We start from the raw sequence: 25,922 nt of genomic DNA, 5'->3' as shown, positions 1-25,922 counted from the left end.
ATGTCCCCTTCTTACTTACACAGGCACTAGGCTCACATGTGGTCATAGATGTACATGTGAGCAAAACACATATATATTTTTAAAAAACATTAAAAAGAGATTTTAGTAGAAGAATAAGCAGCAGCAGCAGGGCATGGTAGCGCATACCTTTGGTTCCACCATTTGAGAGGCAGAGGCAGGTGCATCTCTGTGAGTTAGAGGAAAGCCTGGTCTACAGAGTGAGTTTCAGGACAGCCAGGGATATATAGAGAGTCCCTGTTTCAAAATTCAGAAGGAGAAGAAAGCATGGAGAGAGGAAGGGAAGGGGGAAGAGAGAATATATATGAATATGAGTACATACACATACTGCAAAGATCCCCAGAGATTCTGGCAGTGGTTGCAGAAGACTCTTGGCACCATTAGTTCCTGATGTGTGTGTGTGTGTGTGTGAAATATGTGAGCTACCCAGAGGGTGAGCATATGCCAGGGAGATATAGGTAATGATGGCAGAGGTAATGGGATGCTGGGGGGCTGTTGCTCAACTGGATGGGAGGCCATCTTCCCTCTGTTTTGGTCACAAAGTCATGGAACCAGCCAGAAATGTTCAAATATTGAGGACAAGACTTTCCAGGCAAGCTTGCTATTATATACAAGCTTCTCTTTTTAGCCTCCCCTACCTTTCAGCAGGCTAGAAACCTCTTAGCATGAAGCTTAGGTATGCAATTTCCTCCTGTAGAATGTGGGGTTCTGCAGAGGCTGGCCAGCTGCATGTATTACTAGTGATGAATATTCAGTACAGATGATGTGGGACAGTCAGTGAGGTCCTGGTGGTCACTGATTCTGTTCTTTGTTTCTCTTACAGCTCTTGTCAGCATCCAGCCATGGGGGATATGAAAACCCCTGATTTTGATGACCTTCTGGCTGCCTTTGACATCCCAGATCCCACAAGTCTTGATGCTAAGGAGGCCATTCAGACACCCAGTGAAGAGAATGAGAGTCCCTTGAAGTCTTCAGGCATGTGTATGGATGAGAGTGTGTCCTTGTCTCACTCAGGGTCAGCCCCAGATGTGCCGGCCGTGAGTGTCATTGTCAAGAACACCAGCCGCCAAGAGTCATTCGAAGCAGAGAAAGACCACATTGCTCCTAGTCTCCTACACAATGGATTTCGGGGTTCAGACCTGCCTCCAGACTCCCACCATTGTGGGAAGTTTGACTCTACTTTCATAAATGGAGACAGTGCTAGGAGTTTTACAAGCAAGTTAGAGCCTTCCAAGTCGGAGCCATTACCCACCTTCAATCAGTTCAGCCCAATCTCTAGCCCAGAACCTGAGGATCCTGTCAAAGATAATGGGTTTGGGATAAAGCCGAAGCACTCTGATAGTTATTTCCCACCTCCTCCTGGGTGTGGGGCTGTGGGGGGCCCAGTCTTGGAAGCTCTGGGTAAGTTCCCGGTCCCAGAGCTACATATGTTTGATCACTTTTGTAAGAAAGAACCCAAACCAGAACCCTTGCCTTTAGAGAGCCAGCAGGAGCATGAGCGGGGTGGGCCGAAGGTACTGGAGCCTCCCAAAGATCTGGATTCCAGTAGGTTCTTTGGGGAAGCTTTAGAATTCAATAGTCACTCTAACAACAGTATTGGAGAACCCAAGAAGCTTGCTCCAGAGCTTAGTACTTGCTCCTCTGTCCCCCCTCGGCAGCGTTTGAAGCCAGCCCATTCCAAACTCTCCTCTTGTGTTGCAGCCTTGGTGGCCCTACAGGCCAAAAGGGTGGCCAGTGTCACCAAGGAGGATCAGCCTGGCCACACAAAGGATTCCTCAGGGCCCACTAAAGAGGGTTCTAAAAGTAGCCCCAAAATGCCCAAGTCACCAAAGAGTCCCCGGAGCCCTCTGGAGGCCACTAGAAAAAGTATCAAGCCATCAGACAGCCCTCGGAGCATCTGCAGTGACAGTAGTAGCAAAGGGTCCCCCTCTGTGGCTGCCAGCTCCCCCCCAGCAATTCCCAAAGTTAGAATCAAGACAATTAAGACATCATCAGGGGAAATCAAACGGACTGTTACAAGGATCCTGCCAGACCCTGATGATCCAAGTAAGTCCCCTGTTGAGTCACCGCTAGGGAGCACCATTGCTGAGGCCCCAAGTGAGGTGCCAGGGGATGAGGGCGCAGCCCTGCCTGTGGAAGAGCACTTTTCTGAGGCAGGCATAAATTCAGGAAGCCCCCAGGGGGACAGAAAAGGGGATGAGAGCATGGTAAAGGCCAGTGACTCGTCATCTCCCTGCCGCATCTCTGGGCCCCGGGCCCCAAAAGGAGCTGCCCTGAACTCACAGGCGAGCAAGAAGCAACAGAGTACAGCACTTCAGGCATCAACCCTGGCCCCTGCCAGTCTGCTGCCCAAAGCTGTGCACTTGGCCAACTTGAACCTGGTCCCCCACAGTGTTGCCGCATCTGTGACTGCCAAGTCCTCAGCACAGAGACGGAGCCAGCCTCAGGTCACGCAAATGACAGTACCCCTGGTCCACCAGGTGAAAAAGGCCTCCCCTCTAATTGTGGAGGTCTTCAACAAGGTCCTCCACAGCTCTAACCCTGTGCCCCTCTATGCGCCAAATCTCAGCCCACCTGTAGACAGCAGAATCCATGTGCCGGCCAGTGGGTACTGCTGCCTGGAGTGTGGAGACGCATTTGCCTTAGAGAAGAGCCTGAGCCAGCACTACAGCCGGCGGAGTGTCCACATCGAGGTGCTGTGCACTCTGTGCTCCAAGACGCTGCTCTTCTTCAACAAGTGTAGCCTGCTGCGGCATGCCCGTGACCACAAGAGCAAGGGACTAGTCATGCAGTGCTCTCAGCTGCTTGTGAAACCTATCTCTGCGGACCAGATGTTTGTAACGGCTCCTGTGAACTCCACGGCACCAGCAACCCCAGCTGCTTCTTCCTCCCCCAAACCCAGCTCCACTTCAGGCAATGCCAGCCCTGTAATTCCAGCCTTGCCACTTTACCCAGACCCAGTAAGGCTCATCCGGTATGGAACCAAATGTCCTGAATGTCACAAACAGATGCGAGACTATATGGTCCTGGCTGCCCATTTCCAGAGGACATCAGAGGAAACTGAGGGGCTGGTAGGTAGATCATCACTATGTTGGATGTTGGACCCTCAGGCTCATACAGGTTACATGATGAGGACTGGAGAAAGCCCATTAATGTTGGAGCAGTGGTAGAATCTTTGTAGAAAGGGAGGATAAAGATATGCTGAGATAAAAGCCTGGCTACCTCAGTAGGTAGAGCATGAGACTCTTAATCTCAGAGTTATGGGTTTGTGCCTCACATTGGGTGCCAAACTGTAAAAAGAGTTCTTACTTAGTCTACATAATAAAAACCTGGAGTCAGATATAGAGGACAATGCTGAGATCAGCGAGAAGGAGCAAACCACTGTCGTACCTTACCTCCTTAGCATCTCAGCAGACAAGAGCAAGTTCCTGTTTCTGCCAGTTTATATCCTCTCTTCACCCAGCCATCTCACTTCCTGTGTGTCTGCACAGACCTCCAGACCTCTGTGGTTAGCTAGAGGCAAGCTCCATTCTCTGAATTTCAGACAGGCTTTATTTGTACAAGCAAGATATCACTACAAATCTTAGTCTTAGAAGAGGACATCTGCCTTAGTGGTTAGTGTCTCACCTGAATATATAGTGCTTGGTTTTTATTTGGAAAGCTATCCTACCCATACCTTTGGGGAAAGCCTGAAGATGTCTAGCAAGTTATGTAGCTAGGGGTGGTGACATATGCTTATAATTCCAGTACTTATAAGGCTAAGGCAGGAGGATCAAGAGTTTGAGGCAGTGTCTCAACAAATAAAAACAAAACAGTGTCTTTATGGACATGACCCACGTTCCACTCCCAGTCAAATTGGCAGTTGTTTAGCTTTTTAGGGCTTGGCTTGGGTGGTCTCTTTCTGGCCCCTAGCAGATGGCAGCATGGTTTTGACATATGCCCAAAGAACCTGAGGATGGGGGTGGGTGAATCACTGCTTTGTGTCTTAGTCTGTTTCCAAGAACCATGTCTTTTAAGTCTTTCTACCCCTCAGTAGACAGAGCTGTTGAGCAGAGACGGGCCAGAGGCAAGGCTGAAGTACAAGAAGAGTGGGTAGGCACGTAGGCCCCATGCAGAGACTTTGTAGTCTCCAGCTGTCAGCCATATTCTCCCAGCTCTAGAAAAGCAGTTGAGCTTTTCTGCTTGTCCTGATTTCCGGTTAGAGTTGGTGAGGTATGTGGTTCATTTTGAAAGGCACTTGGTGCTGTACCTTTAGTGCCATTGATATTGCTAGCAGATTGTGTCAAGAATGTAACGTTGAGTTGTGTTTGTACATAGTTATAATCCCAATGTGTTGGAGCTGGATACAGGAGGGCTATGTAGTTAGACTCTATCTTTTTGAAAGGCCTTCAGATTGGGCTGTGTGTGTGTGTGTGTGTGTGTGTGTGTGTGTGTGTGTGTGTGTGTGTGTGTGTGTGTAGATTACAAAGAATATAAGGTTTCTTCTTAATTCCTTGAGACAGGGTATTTTTGAATTGGAGGCTCACCATTTTGCTTAGGTTGGCTGGCCAGCAAGCTTCCAGGATCTGCCTTTTTCTACCCCTCAATACTGGGGTTACATTCATGCACAGCCATCCACAGCATTTTTACATGGTCCTGAGGAGTCTGTTTAACTGGCGTCCTTACGCTTGCACAGCAAGTGCTCTTACCCATGGAACCATCTTTTCCACCTTTAGAGTTCCTTTCATGATAAACCTCTTTACTGTGCTTCCCTTAGCACTGGGTAGAGAAGTGGCTCAATGATTAAGAGCATTTGTCGCTCTTGTAGAAGACCCAGGTTTGATACCTGGCACCTACATGTTGGCTCACAAACATCCATAACTTCAATTCAGAGGATTCGACATACTTATCTAACCTCCAACGGCACAGGCTTGCACATTGTACACATACATATATGTACATGTGGGCAGAACATTCATACGTATAAAAATAAAATCTTAAAAAATAAGCTAGGTGCCGGGCGTTGATGGCGCACACCTTTAATCCCAGCACTCGGGAGGCAGAGACAGGCGGATCACTGTGAGCTCGAGACCAGTCTGGTCTACCGAGTGAGTTCCAGGACAGGCTCCAAAACAATACAGAGAAACCCTGTCTCGAAAAACCAAAAAAAAAAAAAAAAAAAAAAAAAAAAAGCTAGGTGTGGTGACACACATCTTTAGTCCCAGCACTGGGAGGCAGAGGCAGGTGGATCTCTGGAACTCGAGGCCAGCCTGGTCTATCTTGTCTGGGACTTGCTATGTCTATCATTAAGAAAATGCTCTATTCTATATTCTTTTTTTGTTTGTTTGCTTTTTTGAGATAGGGTTTCTCTGTATTGTTTTGGGGGACTGTCCTGGAACTTGCTCTGTAGCAGGCTGGCCTAATGCCCTATATTCTTGCCTGAGGCTCCTCTTCCCAGATAAGTCTTGCCATGTTAGATTGACAGAAGAACAGCCAGGACACAGGGCTGCAGAGACCTAGGAAGAGAACAGAGAGCTCTTTTCATCCAGTCTAGCCTAGGTCACTGTGCCAGGCTCTGTACTGCTCAAGGGACTCTAGAAGGAGGGAGTCCCACACAACTTTGATAACTATGCTGTCATCACACCTAGTGAAATTAATAACATTCTTTAATATTGCCCAAATCTACAAATCTACATTCAAGCTTTTCTAATTACATTAAAAAGTCTTACAATGGGCTTTTTATTTCTTTTTATTTATAATAAACACATGGTTTCCCTAAGTAACCCAGGCTGGCCTCAAACTCATGACCCTCCTTCCTACTGCTAACTAAGGCTACAGATGTATGCCACCATATTTGTCTTACTTGTTTGCTAGCTTGCTTGTTTGGTTTCGTTTGTTTGTTTTTATAGTGCAGGGCTTCTAATGTAGAAATTCAAGCATGCAAGGCCAGCTTTCTACCTCTGAGCTATCCCTGATCTGAGTCTGAGCTATATCCTATCCTGGGCCACACACAAATCACCTGTTACATTGGTCTATTTTCTTTCTTTTTCTTGTTATTTTTGGTTTTGGTTTTGTTGAAACAGGGTATCACTCAGTATGTAACCACAGCTGTTCTGGAATTTGTAGCAATCCTTCTACCTCAACCTCCCAAGTTCTGGGATTCTAGGCATTAACCGTCTGGGTGTTGACAGTATGTTTTCCCACTCCACCCCACCTGTGTCATTTGCTTTCTTGGTGTTTTTTCCTAGACTTGCCAGGTATGCCAGATGCTGCTGCCAAACCAATGTAGTTTCTGTGCGCACCAACGGATTCATGCACACAAGTCTCCCTACTGCTGCCCGGAGTGTGGTGTCCTCTGTCGCTCTGCCTACTTCCAGACACATGTAAAGGAGAATTGCCTGCACTATGCTCGAAAAGTGGGCTACAGGTGGGTGCTCCTTGGCTCAGTATCCTGGTATTGCCCAGTGGCAAGTCCCTTTTCCAGGCTGAAATTTGTTTCATACTGAGATTTGGTTTTAAGAACCCAAGGTGTGTATTAGGAGGAAGAGGTGCTGGTGAGATGACTCAGGGTTACCCACTGATGAATCTAATGACCTGAGTTTTATATACTTTACTGACATAGTAGAAGGAGAGAAACCACTCCTGTGACACACACGCACACAATGTTGGCTTGTGGGCATGAGTTGTAGCTGAGTTGGTAGAGTGCTTGCCTAGCATGCTTGGAAGACCTGGATTTGATCCCTAGCACCATACAAAAAAACTGGGCATAGCCAGGTGTTGGTGGTACACACCTTTAATCTCAGTACTTGGGAGGCAGAGGCAGGCAGATCTCTGTGAGCTTGAGGCCAGCCTGGTCCACAGAGTGAGTTCCAGGACAGCTTCCAAAACAATACAGAGAAACCCTGTCTCAAAAAATCAAAAACCAACCAACCAAACAAACAAAAAACCAAATAAACAAACAAAAACAAACTGGGAGTGATAGCACACACCTGTTATCCCAGGAAGATCAGGAGTTCAAGGCTAGCCTGGGCTACCTGAGACCCTGCCTCAAAAAACAAACAAAAGCAATGTTGACTGGTGGGTGGATAGACATTTTGTTTTATAGAGGGAAGGCAGGACAAGAGAGCGAAATGAATTATTAAAAAGTTAAGCATTAAACCAGGTGCAGTGGCACACTCTTGTAATTCTGGAATTTGGGAGGTAAAGGTAGGGGGATCAAGTGCTCATAGTAACCCTTGGATACTCAGCAAATTCAAGGCTAGCCAACAGCCCAGGAGACCATTTCTTGAAATAAAAAAACATGGCTGGAGTGATGGTCTGTTGGGGAAGTCCTGTGTAAATGTCAATAAAGCACTGTTGGCCAATAGGGAAGCAAGATAGGTGGGACTAGGAGTCCAGGAGGACTATGGGTAAGAGAAACACAGGGAGTCACGATGTAGCCCGCCAGAGAAGTAAGATGTCCGGAACTTTTTTCCGGTAAGAGAAATACTTAGATTAACAATTATGGGGTAAATACTTAAGTCAGAGCTAGCCAGGAAGAAACAAGCAAGGCCAACAACTTCATAATTAATACAGCGTCTTGTGTGTTATTTGGGGACTGCAACGCGGCAGAGCCCAGGTGACTGACATGGAAAAGCCAAAGCGGCTGGCAAGGAAAAGGCTTCTCTCTATAATGGTCCAGTATCAAAATACTTGCCATGCAAGCATGAAGACTAGAGTCTGGATCCCTAGAACTTGCACAAAAGCCAGGCAGGAATTCCAGCATTCAGGAAGCAGGGACAGCGAATCCCAGGACAGGCAGGCATCCTAGCAAGGACAGTAGTGGGATTGTCACACTTTGGGTTCAGTGAAAGGCCCTGCCTCAAAAATATAAAGTAAAGAGGGCTGGAGAGATGGCTCAGAGGTTAAGAGCACTGACTGCTCTTCCAGAGGTCCTGAGTTCAATTCCCAGCAACCACATGGTGGCTCACAACCATCCATAATGAGATCTGGTGCCCTCTCCTGGTGTGCAGACATGCATGGAGGCAAGATGTTGTATTTAAATCTTTAAAAAAATACAATAAAGTGAAGAATGAGGGAGGAAGAGATTCGATATCAACCTCATGTTACTACACACAACTGTACATATGTGTGCGCCCACAGAGATAGGTGTATGTATGTATGTGTGTGTGTGTGTGTGTTTTTTCTTTTTGCCTGACTTATTCTGTATGTCTGGTTGACCTAAAATCGCATCCCTCTTTCCTTTGCTTCCTGAGTATGTGTGCACATACATGCACTCACATATATATACACATACATACATATGCATGTATACTGTGTACATGTGTAACAGCCACAGCTGGCATTTTCTTTGTTTTGTTTTGTTTTCTTGGTTTTTTTGAGACAGGATCTCTGTATATAGTTCATGTTGACCTGGGCCTTTATGTGTTACATGAGCTAGTTTCAAATTGACAACCACCTTGCCCTAGCCTCCAAAATGCTAGGGTTACAAGTGGCACTCTCATGCCCAGCTTGTCAGTTTGGTTTTTAAAAGTGTATATAGTTAGTGGAGCATGGAGGCATGTGATGATAGCCTCCTGTCTGATGAGGTAACAGCATAAGCCAGGAGCTGGAGGAATGGGGTAGTGGTTAAGCCCTCTGCCAGGTCTTCAGAGGATCTGGGTTCAGTTACTACACCCACATGGCAGCTAACAGCTCTTTGTACCTGTATTCCGAGGGCATCTTATGTTTTCACAAGCACTGGCTACACATGGTGCATAGTCATATACACAAACAACTCCCCCATTCATATAAAATAAAAATAAATAAACCTTATTTCAAAAAAAGGTTTAAAGCTGGGCAGTGATGGCACATTGGGGAGGCAGACCAGGCATACCTCTGTGAGTTCAAGGACAGCCTGAGTGAGTTACAGGACAGCCAGGGATGCATAGGGAAACCCTATTTCAGGGGGAAAAAAAGTGTTCAGGACTTGGGGCTAGAAAGATGGCTCAGTGGTTAAGAGCACTTACTGCTTCTACAGAGGAACTGCACTCTGTTCCCTGTATTCACATTACAACTGCCTGTAACTTAAGTTTTGGCTTTGTGGGCATGCATACATGAGGCATACACATAGATGCACGTAGGCACCCCCACACACATACACAAACTATAACTCAGAATGGAATGAATGGTCAGGAAAGTTTCTGAAAGGGGATTGTCCTAGTTACTGTTCTGTTGCTATGATGAAGCACCATGACTAAGGCAATTCATAGAAGAAGCATTTAATTGGGACCTTTCTTACAGTTTCTGGGGTGAACCATCATGGCAGGGAGTATGGTGGCAGGCTGACTTAGCAACTGAATCAGTAGTGAGAGCTCATATCTGCAAATTGTAGGCAGAAACAGCGTGGCTTTTTTGTTTTGTTTTGTTTGTTTGGTTTTTGAGACAGGGTTTCTCTGTGTAGCCTTGTCTGTCTTGGAACTCACTTTGTGGACCAGACTTGCCATGAGCTCACAGAGATTCCCCTGCCTCAGCCTCCCGAGTGCTGGGATTTTAAAGGTGTGTCACCATCACCTGACCTGGCATGGGCTTTTAAAAACTCAAAGCTCACTCCTAGTGACACATATCTAACAAGGCCATATCTTCTCCAACAAGTCCACATCTCCTAATCCTTCCCAAACAGTTCGAGTAACTGGAGAGCAAACATTCAAACAACCTCTGGTGGCCACTCTCACTCAAACAAACCACCACAGGGATTTTAGGGGGTTTTCAAGCAGAAGGGTGAGGGAGAGTATATATGGCAAAGAGGTAGAGATAGGGAGACTAGCAAACATAAAAAAAGTAAAACAAGCCAGGCAGAGGTGGGGAGGTGGCAGGGCCAGGCTAGGCAACACCTGTGTTCATTGACAAAGAGGACTTTAGCCTGGTTAGTGAAGAGCTGAGAAAGGCTTATGTCAAGCGTGTGGTCTGGCTTCTCAGAATTTTGGGTAAAAGTTATATTTGTTCATTCATCCATCCACTCTTGATTTGTTTGTTTGTAGGAGATGTTACATGCCAGTGTGCTTGTGCAGGTCAGAGAACAGCTTGTGATCAGTTCACTCCTACTATGTGGGTGCTGGGAACGGCAGCTCCTCAGTTAAGAGCACATACTGCGCTTGTAGAGGACCTGAGTTTGTTCCCAGCACCCACACTGAGCTGCTCACAACCACCCATAACTCCAGGAGATCTGAGTCCCTCTTCTGATTTCTAGACATTGACCTCACATGCATATACTCATACTTAGACACAGACCTATCATTAAAAATAAAATCCTTTTTCTAGAGTGAAACAAAATAAAAGTTCCCAGTACCTTTTAAACTTTAACTTGAGTTTATGCAGCTAATTCTGAGATCAAATCCAATCTAATAGCAATTCATTCAACACCAAAATATTTAGGTTTTTCTTTTATCTTGTTTTGAGACAGGGTCTTATTATATGGCCCTGACTGGAACTTGCTATGCAGACCAGGCTGACCTTGAATTCAAAGAGATCTGCCTCTGCCTCCCAAGTGCTGGGACTGAGGCATGTGCAACACACCCAGCACCAAGATACTTATATTCTAATCTCTTCTCTCCTAAATTGTAGGGCTTGAACCCAGGGCTTCAAGTGCTAGGCAAGTGCTCTACCACGGAGATGCTTCTCCGTCTCCATCTTTGACTTTTTAGTTCTAGACATTCCCAATTATGCAGGTTGGTTCACAGCTTCACACTTCATATTCTTTCTGCCTTCTGTTTCTTAGCACTAAGATCCCTGGTAAACTTTAATTAAATATTTATTTTACAATTTTTTTGGTTTGGTTTTTTGTTTTTCGAGACAGGGTTTCTCTGTATTGTTTTGGAGGCTGTCCTGGAACTAGCTCTTGTAGACCAGGCTGGTCTCAAACTCACAGAGATCCACCTGCCTCTGCCTCCCAAGTGCTGGGACTAAATGTGTGTGCCACCTCTGCCTGGCTTTTTTTTACTTAAGAATAAAAAGATAGAATTGTTAAAAGCAATTAGGTTGTCAAGCCTTTTTATAAGGAATGCCATATAAAACATTGTTCTGAGAAGAGTGACATTAAAATGTTCAAGAGACTAGTGTTGAACTCAGAAGACATGCCAATAAAGGGTTTATTTAAGACTGGGCAGTGGTACACATCTTTAATCACAACACTTGGGAGGCAGAGGCAGGTGGATCTCTGTGATTTAAGACCAGCTTTGACTACAAAGGCCAGCGTGGTCTACAAAGTCAGTTCCAGGACGGCAAGGACTGTTATACAGAGAAACACTGTTTTGGGGGACAAGAGTGTGTGAGGGGGTACTTAGGTTCCTCAACTATTATCTTTTTACAAAAGGATTTATTTTTATGTGTGTGTCTATGTATGCCAGAGATGTGCAGATGCCAGAAGAGAACATGAATCCCTTGGGGCTGGAGTTACAGGTGGTTGGGAACCGCCTTGGGTACTAATGTGGGTGCTAGGAACTGACTGAACTTGAGACCTGGAAAAGCAGCTAGTGCTCTTGACCTCTGAGCCATCTCTCGAATCCCCTTTATTATTTACGGATTTATTTACTGTGATGTTTGATTGGTTGGTTTTTTCCAGATCGAGTCACTCTGAGTAGCCCTGGCTGTCCTGGAACTCACTCTGTAGGCCAGGCTGGCCTCGAACTCCCAAAGATCCTCTTGCCTCTGCATCCTGAGTGCTTGGGATTAAAGGTGTGTGCCACTGTGCCCAGCAGTTTTTGTTTATTTTGAAACAGGGTTTCCCTATGTAGCTGAAATTGGACTGCCTTGGCCTCCTGTGTGCTGGGATTGCAGAAGTGAGCCACACACCTCCTGCTTCCTTTCTTTTGAGTGAACACATAGGAGTAACTAGGAATACCAAATTAAGTTCTATGGTTAGCTTTCTGAGGCACTGGCAGACTGCTGTACCTCTTTAAATTCCTACCAGCAGGGTATGAAGTTTTTGTTTATGTTTTTGTCTTTGCCAACATTTGTTGCCGAGTTCCTTGTTAAATGTATGAATTGCAAATATTTCTTCCCATTCTGTTACTAATGCTATTTAATAATTTCTAAAAGGGTAACTGTTCCATTTTACTGAATGTTACCGTAATTTATATTTTGTATTCTTTCTGCTTTTCTTTTTTAGGACAATGCTAAAAAAGCTTGTACATTGTGTATATATATGTGTGTGTGTTATAATTTGTATGCATTTCCTGTAAAATATATGTGTACATTTATATGTTTTAGAAGATTAAAGTTTTGGTTAGTTTTATTTTGACAATTTCATATGTGTATATAATGTATTTTGACTATTTCTCCTTTTTCTTCCATATCAGCCTCTATCTATCCTCCATCCCTACCAGTCTCTTTTCCAGATTCATATGACTTAGTATTTAGTTTAATCAGGGTTGTCTGTGTGAGCATTGAACTAGAACTATCCATTGATCCTGTTGGAATCATCAATACCCAACTGAAGGCAATGACTTCCCCTCTCCCTGAATTTCTCAATAACAAATAATTTAGCAGTGAGTGATAAGTGCTCCCCTCCCCCCAACTTCTGCTCCCTCCATACCTATAGAGGAGCCGATTCCTTTATTTTTTCCCTTTTTATTTTGGGTTTTGAGACAGGGTTTCTCTGTGTAGCCCTGGCTGTCCTGGAACTCACCCTGTAGACTAGGCTGGCCTCAAATTCACAGAGATCCGCTTGCCTCTGCTTCTGCCTTGCTGAGATTAAAAGTGTACACCACTACCACGGCCTGAGGAGCCCATTCTTACGCCTGTTGCTGTGAGTTCCTGATGCAGTGGCTGTGTCTTGTTCAGAAGATGGCATTTCCCAGCCCTTTTTCCTATCTTTTGACTCTTAGGTTATCTTTTTAAATTTAGTTTACTATTTTTTAAATTACTTTTTTTTATTATGGGTGTTTATCTATGAACCATGTGGATGCCTAGTATTCACAGAGACCAAAACAGGGTGTCAAAGCCTCTGGATCCAGGGTTAGAGATGGTTGTGAGTCACCATGTGGTACTAGGAATCAAACCCAGTCCTCTGGAAGAGCAGCCAGCGCTTTTAACTGCTGAGCCATCTCTAGCTGTCTTACATTGTTTCTGCCCTCTTACCCACAAATATTATAGAATTTTAAAACTTAATCTATCCTTTTTAAGTAATTTGGAATGTGGCCAATGATGTCATAAGAAAGCACGATTACACTATTTTAAATAGTATATTGTTTTCTTTTTTTTAAAGATTTATTTATTTATTACATATACAGTATTCTGTGTACACGCCAGAAGAGGGCACCAGATTGAATTGTAGATGGTTGTGAGCCACCATGTGGTTGCTGGGAATTGAACTCAGGACCTCTGGAAGAGCAGTCAGTGCTCTTAACCTCTGAGCCATCTCTCCAACACCAGTATATTGTTTTCTTATTGCTGATAATGGACGTTAAATATTATACACTTATTTCTTTTAAAACTTTACATGTTTCACAGCATATAATTATAAAATTGTCTTCTTTTTTAAAATGTTATGGGATGGAAGCACTTATATGTGCCAAAAGTTGATTTTACTTTGTGTGTGTGTGCGTGCCTGAGGACAACTTACAGGAGTTGGTAGTTTCCTGCCATTTGGATTCTGGGAATGGAACTATGCATAGGTAAGGACCTATGCATGCATAACCATCTTGCTGGCCTGGAACTGAATTTGTAATGTAATTTCATTCATTTAAATTTAACAGCCACATTGTATTACAACTACAGAACAGTTCCTGCTTGCAGTAATCCCAGCACAGCGATGCCCTAGAGTACTTCCTGTTCTCTTGGGGGTTGATTGTTTGAACAGTGGTCCCTGCAATGAGCATCATATTCCTGTCTGCAGGGAGCCATCCCTGACTTGTTAGTGGTAGTACTGGGGAAGCAAAGGCTTTCTATCTTTGACATTCCCCTGGGACTTCTGCAGTTGTCCCACTTACAGTTGATAGCATTTGAGTCAGTACTGAATCATTCTTATTCCTCTCCATTCCTGTCAGCTTCTCTTAGGAGGGCTCCAGATTTTTGGTTTGCAGGATGGCCAGTTTGGAGAGGATTTAGGATTGTCCTTCCTCCCCTACCAGACATGATCTTAGGCTTGTGCAGATAGCAGCAAGTACGGTGTGAGGATGTATTTGCAGAGGCTGCAGCCTGTGGGCTGGGATGAGGGGCAAGGACCCCGAGGTAGCTCTCTTCTTGGCCTTCCAGCCCTCTTCAGCATCACCCCTGGGTCTGACACTCCCCTACTTTTGTTGTCCAGGTGCATTCACTGTGGTGTCATCCACCTGACTTTGGCCTTGCTGAAAAGCCACATCCAGGAGCGACACTGCCAGGTTTTCCACAAATGTGCATTCTGCCCCATGGCCTTCAAGACTGCCAGTAGTACGATGGACCACAGTACCACCCAGCACCCCACCCAGCCCCACAAACCCTCCCAGTGAGTGCAGCTGCAAGATCAGTAGGTCCTGTGGGGCAGAGAGGGTGGCCTAGATGCTGTACGGGTGGCATAAGGAAGGGCTGGGGAGCCGAGGCTATGGAAAGATGTGTGGAGTCTCCTGAGGGCATCCCAGGGCAGGAAAAGATGTACACTGTCTCAGGCTAGTGTGTCCCCAAACTTCACCCTGGTTCAGAGACAGCAGAGATGGGAGAGAGGCTGTTTGATCCTGCCAGCGCAGCGCTGGTTACCTCACACCTCCAGGACTTGTTTTGTCAGGCTAATTTATAAGTGCTCCTGTGAGATGGTCTTCAATAAGAAGAGGCACATTCAACAGCATTTTTACCAGAATGTCAGCAAGACACAGGCGGGTGTCTTCAAGTGCCCCGAGTGCCCACTCCTATTTCTGCAGAAGCCAGAATTAATGCAACATGTCAAGGTGAGGTGCCTAGGGGGGGAAGCTTCAGGCAACGACGTGCCTCAGGCCAGGGGTGTGACTCTGCATCTTTCCATCCCCAGAATACCCACGGTGTTCCCCGGAACGTGGATGAGCTGTCCAGCCTGCAGTCTTCAGCAGACACATCCTCTAGCCGCCCTGGCTCTCGAGCTCCCACTGAGCCCCCAGTCACAAGTGTTGCTGCTAGAGGCAGCTCCCTGACTGCTGGTCGCTGGGGCCGGCCAGAAGCCCACCGCAGGGCTGAAGCCAGGCCCCGGATGAGGAGCACTGGTTGGACCTGCCAGGAGTGCCAGGAATGGGTTCCTGATCGAGAGAGCTATGTGTCCCACATGAAAAAGAGCCACGGTCGGGTGAGTGCAGCCACAGGCTACAGTGCAGCGCCGGTATTCTTGGGCATCTGTCCTGTGAAGCAAGCATTCTCTAATGTGCGTAACCTTCGCAGGTTCCTGGTAGTTTGGGCAGGGTCCGTACTATAGATCTTAAGGTCTTGGGGCTATCCTCTTTCTGGTCATATCACTAAAAGGAAGAGGACCCACCCAGAACTTAGGATTCTGATGCTTTGGGACTTTTTAATCTCTTCCCTTAGACTCTGAGGCGGTACCCCTGCCGGCAGTGTGAACAGTCCTTCCACACCCCTAGCAGCCTGCGCAAACACATACGCAACAACCATGACACAGTAAAGAAGGTCTACACTTGTGGGTGAGTCTTGGCAGGGGAGGGAAAAGTCCTGAAATTCAAAAGAGTTTGCCTGTGGTACCGCTGGGGCTCTTCTGTTCTGTAAGATCAGGGGCCTAAAGCAAGAGACTAATGAGTTTCTAGCAGGAAAGCACCGGCTAAATCAGAAACCAGGCAAGTAGAGTGGAACATTTATTTAAATTGTCCTGTTAATAAAAAACACATGAAGCCGGGCGTTGGTGGCGCACGCCTTTAATCCCAGCACTCGGGAGGCAGAGGCAGGCGGATCTCTGTGAGTTCGAGACCAGCCTGGACTACCAAGTGAGTTCCAGGACAGCCTCCAAAGCCACAGAGAAACCCTGTCTCGAAAAACCAAAAAAAAAAAAAAAAATAAAATAAAAAATAAAAAACACATGAGTCAGATATTGGAATAAAACCCTGATAGATCAAGAAAACAGCAAAGGAATGACAAGCTCTACCCTCTCTCCATGATTCCTAGATTCAAAATGCCTGCAAAATCTTTCTGAGCCCCTCCCTATCCCTTACTGTGCCTCTCTGTCATATCATGGGTCTTCCAAAATCTCTATGGCTTATTCTGGTCAGCTAGTCATCGACTCTGCCCACTAATTCAAGATTGACTTTATTAACAGTCTTGGGAGTGTCACAGTGCTGTCAAAATGTCCTGTAACAGTTAGGAAGCAGCATCCAAGGCCTGGCAGCCTTTCCTCTCACTCTTTAGCCCTGGATTTTCTCAGTGGGACCAAGTATTTGAGAGTAGAGATGGTGATGTGACTGGTAGGCTCTAGCCTTTATTACTGACCACTGGTCTTGCACTGGGCCCTCTGGATGGCCTTGGGATGAGGGCTCAGTGTCAAGTATGCAAGCCTTCTGAACTGCTGTTGTCTGCTCCCTTAGCCTCTTGCTGGTTGTTAGCAAGTCTACCTGCTCACATAGCTTTCCTCCCACATTTGTGAGGAATACGGGGAACCTGAGGTTTCCCCACCTCCTTATCTGTGCTCTTGCAGGTACTGCACCGAGGATAGCCCCAGCTTTCCTCGGCCCTCCCTCCTGGAGAGCCACATCAGCCTTATGCATGGTATCAGAAACCCTGATTTGAGCCAGACGTCCAAAATCCGACATCCAGGTGGACATTCCCCTCAGGTGAGTGTGGGATTGCTGCCTTGAACTGGCTGCTCAATGAGACCTGGGACTGGACAGAAAGGCTTCAGAGAGGGGCTTCAGGGGCCGTTAGCTGTGGTCATGGAACAAGCAGAGTGACGTCTAAATGTGGTCACTATTTGCTTGTGTCCCATTAGGGCACTGGACATACTTAGGAGATAGGAACAAAGACCCATGGGAAAACCTGCCCATCAGATGTTTGTTGCTGTAATCTTACTTCTGCTTCCTTCAGCTCCTGTGAGGCAGGCAGGCAGGCAGAGCTACCTTGTCAGGGAAGGATCCTTACTGTTGCTTTAGCTGTCGGAAGAGTCAGGCCTAGACCCGTCTGCCAGCCCCTTGCTTTCTTCCCTCACACCTGTTGCATGCTCCATTTCCACTTCTGGTGAGATTCTAGAACAGCCTGATTGCCCCTCTACTGCAGATTCTTCCACATTATGGTAGAGAGCAGTTAAGAATACTTTTTGGGCCAGGTGGTGGTGGTTCATGCCTTTTTAATTCCAGCTCTTGAGAGGCAGAGGCAGGCAAATCTCTGTGAGTTTGAGGCCAGCCTGGTCTACAAAGTGAGTTTCAGGACAGCCAAGGCTGTTACACAGAGAAACCCTGCCTCAAAAAACAAACACAAAAGCAAAAAAAAAAAAACAAAAAAAAAAAACCATTAATTTTTGTCACTCTGGCAGAGAACCCAAGTTTAATTCCCAGCAATTCACAATCAGCTAACAGTGCAGTTCCGGGAACCGGATAATCTTTTCTGATCTGCTCAGGCACGTGGTGCGCATGTGTACATGTAGGCAGAGCACTCACACATGAAAGAGAATAAATAAATCTAACAAACATTAAAAAACAAAAACAAGAAACTGGAGCTGTCCTTAGGACCCAGAGTGGAGGGAGAAAAGCCACCCCTCTTCTGACCTCAGCATGAGTCCATACGCCCTCTCCCTGTGAGCAGTAAATACACCGAGGGCTCGGCCTCATCTCTGCCCACACTGTCTTTTCTTTCAGGTGAACCATCTGAAAAGACCGGTCAGCAGAGTGGCAGATGCTCCAGGCACTAGCAATGGCACGACTGTTCCCTCTACCAAAAGGCACAAGTCCCTGTTTCAGTGTGCAAAATGCAGCTTCGCCACAGACTCAGAGCCTGAGTTCCAGAGCCACATACCTCAGCATCAGGTGGACAGCTCCACAGCCCAGTGTCTCCTCTGTGGCTTGTGCTACACGTCGGCCAGTTCCCTCAACCGCCACCTGTTCATAGTCCACAAAGTGAGAGACCAGGAGGAGGAGGAGGAGGAGGAGGAGGAGGAGGAGGAGGAGGAGGAGGAGGAGGAGGAGGAGGAGGAGGAGGCGAAGGTTGTGGGAGTGAAGGTGGAAGCCACGGAGCCAGAGGCTTGCTCTGCAGAGGAGGTGGCCATGGAAACGAGAGAGAACGGACTGGAAGAATGTGCCCGTGAGCCTTTGGTGGCTGATCTAGAGCCAAGGAGATCACTAGGCCTGTCCCTGGAGGAAGACAGTACCCAGGGCCCCCAGAATCCACCACAGGCCTCTCAGGACCAGAACAGCCATGCAGTGTCTCCTCAGGTGTGACCAGAGGCTTTGTAGCCATCAGTCAGGCCATGGCATCCTCCACCTGCTATGCAGGCTGTGAAATAAAAAGCTCTGCCCGTGTGTGTGACCACTGTGCTCCGGAGCAGTGTCTATCCTGAGCTGCAGACTCTGGATGTCTCCCAGTCCCAGGCATTGTGGGTCACCCAGAATCCCTCACAGCTCTGAATTTACTTCTGTTATTTATGGCTTTTGCTGCTTCTTGGTACCCCATTCTCATCCGTGTCCTTCCAGCCCCAGGCTTCTTAGGTAGTGGTGTAGCCCTAATGCTGTCACTCAGGTTGCAGCCCCTCAGTGGCTACATTCTAGGCTCCCTACCCGCTGTGTTCAGTGGGAACTCCTCAGAGCTCTAGTTCCCTGCAGATACCAGCTCTTCTTCATGCCTTCAAAGCCCAAGAGAGGAGGATGATGGAAGCTGGCTGTTCCACTGGAACTCTGCCCAGCCTGGCTTGGTGAGGTCCCTTGCTCACCCTTTCCTTCCTGTCTTCTCTCATTCTTTTCCCCAGAAACATCCTGAGGACTTCACGTGTCACACTGGCTGATTATGTCTCTCTGGGTGGGAGAAATGTCAGTACACTCCTGTTTGGAACTGAGGAAAGCATGAAGTATGGCCAAGGCCGGCAGGTGCCGAGAGCCAGCCCCTCTTTGGGGGCTGTGGGTGGGTCCTGCTGCTGCTGTCCTGCAGTCCCTGACAGTGGGGCATGGGTTACACATTTGTATTCTTGCTCCTGTGCCATTAGAGAGGCTGCTGCCTCAGGCAGGTCAGCCCCTCCTACTCTCAGCTACATTCTTGTTGCTCAGACTATATTTCAATAAAAAAGAAAATCTTCTTACCATGCAGGTAGGCTCTTGTATTCATCCTCAGGTGAGAGGCTCTTACCAGGGTGCCCTGACTGTCGGCCCCATCTGAGGGGAAACAGGGCTCTGCTGCTCATGGAGCTCTAGGTTCTGGAGCTTGTGCTTGGGAAACCAGGAGGCCTGAACATCTCGGTTCTCTTGAGACTTCTAAAGAGGAGAGGGAGGGTGTCAGTCCTGGTCAAGGGCCACCTCCAAGGACTCTGGCCCATTGATATTCTCCAGGCATCTTTCCACTCAAGGGCTTTCAGTCCAGAACCCTGTGCCATTGCAAACCCAGACGTGGGACAGTTAGGGTAAGAGGACAGGTGAGGCTGCCCAAGCACAAGGGACAGTTGTGGGAAGGTGCTCTCCAACCCAAATGGGCTGGGACTAGGAGCAGCAGAGTCCCGTGCCGCACAGGGAAGGGGTGCTGGCTGAGTTCTTAGATTTGATCTTTCAAGGGAGGCATGGGTATCTATCAGGAATCAAGTTGGATAAGTATGCATGGCCTTTTCACAGTTGTGAAAACATTTTTTTCTTGCTCTTTCAAATGCCAAATTTGTAGTGAAAGGCTAATGGCTGTGGGGGAGTTCGCTTGCCTCAGATCCAGAGAGGCTCCGCTGTCTATACCATTTGAATGAATGAACATTCTTCCTGGGACGCCCCTACCTCCCTGCTTCCCCGGCTGGCAGTGAGGGGAAGCCAGCCCTGTTGCGCAAGTCCCAAGCCAACCACTGTCCCTTTCCCAGTTTTTCTTCAGACCTATCAATCTTTCATCTTACGCTAATCCCCATTGCAGGGAGTGTCATTCAAGAGAACGGGTTCTTAAGGAGGTGAATAGAGGACTTTGAGCTGTGTAGCTACATTTCTTCCCACTCAGAAACCATGGGACAGAAGATGGAGAAACGAAGGGTGGAGCACCTGTCTTCATGCCAGATCCAGCCTCTTGGAGTGGGAGCGTAGAAACTGCTCTGGAAAGCCTGAGCCATGGCCTGAGTTCTTCCTGCCCTTAACCAGCTCCTAACAGCTCTCACAGGCTCCTCCCCCTCAGAGTAGAACTAGGAACCCCTATCCGGCTCCTTCTGGGCTTTCATGAGGTCATGAGTGTGCAAGCACTTTTAGTTTCCATAATACCATGTGGATATGGGGATTCTGTGCTTCTGGACCAGGAGACGAGTGTATGTCATCTGCTGCTCACCTTTGGATGCGGGGTATCAGTTAAGAATTGGCCTGCATGCCTATCCATTATTCAGTGATGATGAAGATAACATTTCCAGCCCTGCTCATGGCCAGCATCTTGTTAACTCTTAACCGAGATGTTCATTTAATCCTCACAAGGATCTCAGTTATCTTTCTATTTTACAGAGACAAAACAGCCTTAGAGAGGTTGAATGACAGATTGTTGGGCCACCTGTGATGATGGTGCTGAGTCAAGCCTGTCAACCACTGTGCTACCTTAGTGACAGGGCTGCTCTGCCTGCTGCCACCCTGTCAGCAGCACGGAGCCATCCAAAGCCCACCCTTCTACTTCCCAAAAGGCAGGGTGCCCCATAGTATCAGATCCTTCATGGAGTCCACCAGTGCCTTGTCACCCCAAGGAGGGCCCCACATTTGCACATGTGGTGTCCCTGCCTCGTTTTTCTCACTGGGGTTTACTTCGCTATCTGAAGACCCTTCTCTGGAGCATTGTAGAAGAGGGAACACACAGTCCCTTCGGAGTCAGTATCTCCTGATTGCTTGTGATGTCTTTTCAATGCATTATGGTTTGTCATCGGAGGATGCTTGCTGTAACAGGTGTTTCACTGCCACAGTGGATACACTCCTCGTCAAGTTAGATCAGGTTCTCTGCTCTCTAGAAACTACCATCTCAACACACTGAGGCTTGACAAATGACTAGTATTTATACCTTAACTGCTCTGTCTTTGTAAAATGATACGCCGGATTACCACGGACTAATTGTTGTAAAGAATTTGCCTCTTATGTAATCAGTCTGGGTTTTAATAACTTAATGGTTGTGTTGTGTCCCCCCTCCCCCCCCAATTCCACATTTTGCCTTGCCCCAGATGGAGGAACTTCTGTCCTGTTTGCCATTGTACATTCAGCACCAGGTAATTAAAAGAGATAGATACATATACATTTGACAACAAACAAAGCATTCGGCAATACCAATGAATATACAATAAAAAGTAAACTTCCTGATGGAGGCGAGCCTTTGGTGCCCTCACCAGAGTTCCTCATTGTTATCTCTATCTTGTGTATCCTTTCAGAGCAATTCTATGCATTTATGAGTTATAAATATGTATATTTATATATCTATTTTTAATACAAACAGTAGCATTCTATATACCATGTTCTGAAGCTTGCTTTTTTTTCTTACATATGTTATAGAGGTTGTTCAGAACTTAGACACTGGGTCAATATAATTCCTTATAAAGGCTTCAAATATTTTTTTACATCCAGTGGTGCTGTAAAAGGTGTGTGGGTGAGTGAATGAATGTGTGCATGAATGAATAAATCTGACACAATTAACAATCTGGCCATAGAGCTCTCAGGCTGATTTAAACAAGATAGGATCTTTCAGACTCGAGGAGATGTCCTTTGTCTTCTACAAGAGACCCAGACAGCCACCCATCTCCATCAACACACACACAGTAGCTTAGGCAGTGAACACAGGATGCCTTGGGCCTTGACTCCCAAATACATGTTTGTTTCTAGGTCCCTTGTTTGCCTTAAAAATATATGAGTACTTTACCTGCATCTTCACCTTTATGCCAGAAGAGGGCATCAGATCCCACTGTAGATGGTTGTGAGCCACCATGCAATTGCTGGGAATTGAACACAGGGCCACTGGAAGATCAGCCAGTGCTCGAGTGTCGGGCATACTAGACAAGCACTCAACCGCTGAGCTACCTCCCAGACCTTTTGTTCTGTTACAGGCATGCACCACCACACAGGCTTTCTAATTCTGGGGAGTGATCTCCAGTGCAGTGTAAGACAATGCGGGAAGTCAGTAACTAGAAATCAGAGATGCTAGTTCCCAATCCCTGTTCACAGTCATTTGGTCCCAAGCTCTCTCATCTGCTGGGTAGTGAGATTGCTCTATGTCTTTGGGTATCTTGAACTTGCCTTGGTTCTATCTCTTCATACTTCTGCCCAAGTAGAGAAGACTGTGTCAAAGGCCAAGAATTCTTAGTGTTTTCTCTTTTACTTATTTACTTTTTGGCCCTGCAAGTAGTTACCATTTTACTTATGTATATAAACACACATGCACATGCATGCAACCACTGAGCTACATTCCCAGTCCATTTATTTACATTTCAGTTTATTTCAGGTTTTTGCTTTTACGTACTGAGTTCTTCTGTGTTACCTTTGCCTTTTGTTAGCTCTTCCAGACTGGACTTTGTGTCTATTGATAATTTTCAGGCACCTTCAAATCTTGGTCATCTAGGTACTGTAGGGACCTGTATCCAGGTGAATTCTTGAGCTAGTTCATTATATAGTGTATTGGCATTCAAACATGTTTTTATTAAGTTGGGCTTGATGGTACACACCTGCTATCTTTGACTTGGGAGATGGATACAGGAGAATCAGGAGTTCAAGGCCAGCCTGGACTGCACAGTGAGTTTGAGGCCAGCCTGAATACATAGGACTGTGTCTTTTTTTTTTTTTTTTTTTTGGTTTTTCGAGACAGGGTTTCTCTGTGGCTTTGGAGGCTGTCCTGGAACTCGCTCTGTAGACCAGGCTGGCCTCAAACTCACAGAGATCCACCTGCCTCTGCCTCCCAAGTGCTGGGATTAAAGGCGTGCACCACCAACGCCTGGCCGGGACTGTGTCTTAAAAAAATAAAATTTCAAAAATACTTGTGTGTGCACAGAAACATTTTCAGTCTGTAGCACAGGCTAGCCTGAAATTCACTATATAGTCCAGGTGGCCTCAAACTTATGAAGATCCATCTGCCTCAGGTTCTCGGGTGCTAAAATGACAGGTGTAAGCCACCACACCCAGCAGGTTGTTTTTGTTTTTTTCTTTTCTGAGACAGGGTTTCACTGCCATCACCTCACAGCTTTTGAGAGTTTCCTGTATAGATATAGGATAGATATAGCTGTCCTGGTGCTTGCTCTGTAGACCAGGCTGGTCTCCAACTCCCTGAAATCCACCTGCTTCTGCCTCCCAAGTGCCGGGATTAAAGACGTGCACCACCAAAGTCTGGCTGGTTTTTTTGTTTTGTTTTTAATTTTCAAATTTAAATTGTGTTTAATGCAAGAATAATACAAATCGGGGCTGGAGAGAAGGCTCAGAGGTTAAGAGCACTGCCTGATCTTCCAGAGGTCCTTAATTCAATTCCCAGCACCCACATGGTGGCTCACAACCATCTGTAATGAGATCTGGTGCCCTCTTCTGGCCTGCAGGCAGAACAGTGTATACATAATAAAGAAATCTTAAAAAGAAAAAAAATAATACTACAAATCAATGAATATGTTATTAATTATATGGAAATTGATCACAAAATGTAAGTCATTTATGCCAAAACCAGCTGAGAGGAACCCCATCATACTGAGTGATTGATTAGTGACCACCGGCCTGTAGTATCACTGGGTAGACATGGTATTACACAGGGAGCCATGGTTCTGATCTACTAGACCTAGTCAAAGCCTGTCACCTTTGCATCCATTCATTGGAAATGGGTGTGGCTAGAGGGCTTGTTGGTTTGGTTTTGGAGACAGGGTTTCTCTGTTCCTGGCTGTCCTGGAACTCACTCCATAGACCAGGCTGGCATTGAATTCACAGAGATCTGCCTGCCTTTGTCTCCCCAGTGCTGGGGTTACAGGTGTGATTCCCTCTAAGCAGCTCTGATTGTGGGGTTTTACATATCCTTCCTAAGCTAGCTCTGAAGAGGCTTTTGCATATGATTTAAAATCAAACATTAGGGAGGCAGAGGCAAGAAAATCAGTTCAGGGCCATACTTTCCTACACAGTGAGTTGGAGGCCAGCCTTGTCTACAATGACCTTTGACTCAAAAGTGCCAGGTATGGTGTCATGTGCCTGTAATCCCAGCACTTGGGAAGCAGAGAGAGGTAGGAGGATCTCTGAGGGTTCAAGGCCAGCCGGGTCTTGTAGTGAGTTCCTGGACAGCTATATCTATATAGGAAAGGCTCAAAAACTGTGAGGGGATGATGGCATCGAGAGAAGGCTGTGGAAGGGCCGGGCCTGATGACCCTGGTCAGTAAAGAGGACGACTGCAAGTTGAAGCTCAGCCTGGGCTGGAAGTTGTGGTGCTGGGCGTGAGCTCAGTGCTAGAACATTTGCCTAGTGTGCTGAAGGTTCCGGGTTCAACCCCTAACATTGGTGTAGGGGCAGTACTGGAGTAGGGTGGGGCTGGTGGGGCTTGATCTGGCATTCCTTGCATGGGAAGGAATGGTAGCAGGAGTTACTGAGAGGCATTCGAAGTTTTAAAAGAATGAGAAGTTGCAGTTGTATAGGAAAGGGAGGGCGGAACCACAGGAAACCTGGGTGGTACAAGCCTGAAATCCTGGCTCCTTGATGCACCCAGGGAAGGGTCACCCAGTTCTAGGCCAGCCTGGGTGGCAGAGAAGAGTGAAAAACCAGGCGAGGGCTGGGGTGGAGCTCAGTGGTAGAGCACTTGCCTGGCTTTCTCAAGGCCGCGTTCAATCCTCAGGATGGGGTGGGGAAGAGAGGAAAGGGCTGGACTGCCCTAGAAGGAGAGGCTGATGCTGGGAGACTTTCTAGGCTCAGTTGGGATGAGCTGGTTTTCTGGGCCTGGCCGACTGTACCCTGTGGCCTCTGGATGGTGTCTGGATGTGTAGCAGTCTGACGTGTGATCACAGTGTGTGCGATGGTGAGAATGCCTAGCTGGGTAACCCCACTTTGGGGATCCAAATTCTCCTTCCAACCAAACTAGAATCAGAAAGCTTTCTTGTTGCCTGTAATCCTTTAGCTGATGCTCACTTAGTCCAACACAGCTGTGGCCACATCTCCAGTTCCGGAACAGGGACATGCCAGACTGGCTAGCTCATGGCAGAAGGGCAGGACCTGGAAGCCCCACCCTCTTGGAACAGAGGCTCAGCTGCCTGAGCTGAGTGCTACCTAAGCTCTTGGAGAGAGATGAGACAAGCATTCAAGAGTACTGTGACATGGTCCAGCAGCACAGGCCTGTAATCTCAGCCACTCAGAGGCTGAGGCAGGAGAATCGAACGTTCAAGCCCTACCAGAATGAGTTCAAAGGTAGCCTTTATAGCTTAGTGAGACCCTGCCTCAAAACAATAAAATAAAAAGTAAGAAAGAGGCCAGGGATGTATCGCAGTGCTGGAGGGAGGGCTTGCCTGGCCCACATGGGGTGACCACACACACCAAGCCAGATCAGCTTTCAGGAAGGATAGTCTGCCGTATGAGGTAATAAGACCTCATGGATACAAAGACCTGCAGAGACCTGGGTCCTGTGGAACGTAGAGCTAGGACTTGACTTTAAAATGAGGAGAATCAAGAGGGGAGGGTACAGGAGGAATGTGGAGGCTCACAGATTAAGTTCAAATGTACAAGCCGCCAGTGTGCAGAGCTTGGAGGGGAAGCTAGGAAATCCTAACTGACCTGTGACCCAGTCGTGTGCCATAGCTTGTGGAAAAGGTCACCTCAGTATGAGTCCACATGGGTGCCAAAGACACAAAATAAGATCCAGGAAGTCTCCAAGCTAGAGGGAAGTTACTG

General features: G+C 46.9%; 1 protein-coding gene across 2 annotated transcripts in view; it reads left to right on the top strand.

The window, feature by feature from the left end:
- Znf592 (zinc finger protein 592) overlaps positions 1–21,543 on the top strand; it is a 47,451-nt gene extending 25,908 nt beyond the window's left edge. For both annotated transcript variants that reach the window (XM_040729538.1, XM_040729532.1), the window contains exons 3-10: positions 842–3,089; positions 6,246–6,424; positions 14,282–14,458; positions 14,735–14,894; positions 14,975–15,262; positions 15,499–15,611; positions 16,613–16,748; positions 17,766–21,543. In XM_040729538.1, the coding sequence (XP_040585472.1) occupies positions 861–3,089; positions 6,246–6,424; positions 14,282–14,458; positions 14,735–14,894; positions 14,975–15,262; positions 15,499–15,611; positions 16,613–16,748; positions 17,766–18,344 (3,861 nt within the window). In that variant the 5' untranslated portion in view covers positions 842–860 and the 3' untranslated portion in view covers positions 18,345–21,543. The remainder of the gene's footprint in view (positions 1–841; positions 3,090–6,245; positions 6,425–14,281; positions 14,459–14,734; positions 14,895–14,974; positions 15,263–15,498; positions 15,612–16,612; positions 16,749–17,765) is intronic.
- Positions 21,544–25,922: the final 4,379 nt, after the last annotated feature.

This window comes from Mesocricetus auratus, unplaced genomic scaffold (assembly GCF_017639785.1).
Source record: "Mesocricetus auratus isolate SY011 unplaced genomic scaffold, BCM_Maur_2.0 Super-Scaffold_4256, whole genome shotgun sequence".
Lineage (NCBI taxonomy): Eukaryota > Metazoa > Chordata > Mammalia > Rodentia > Cricetidae > Mesocricetus > Mesocricetus auratus.
Note: the sequence above shows the minus strand (reverse complement) of the source record. Positions and strands in the feature narration are given on the sequence as shown.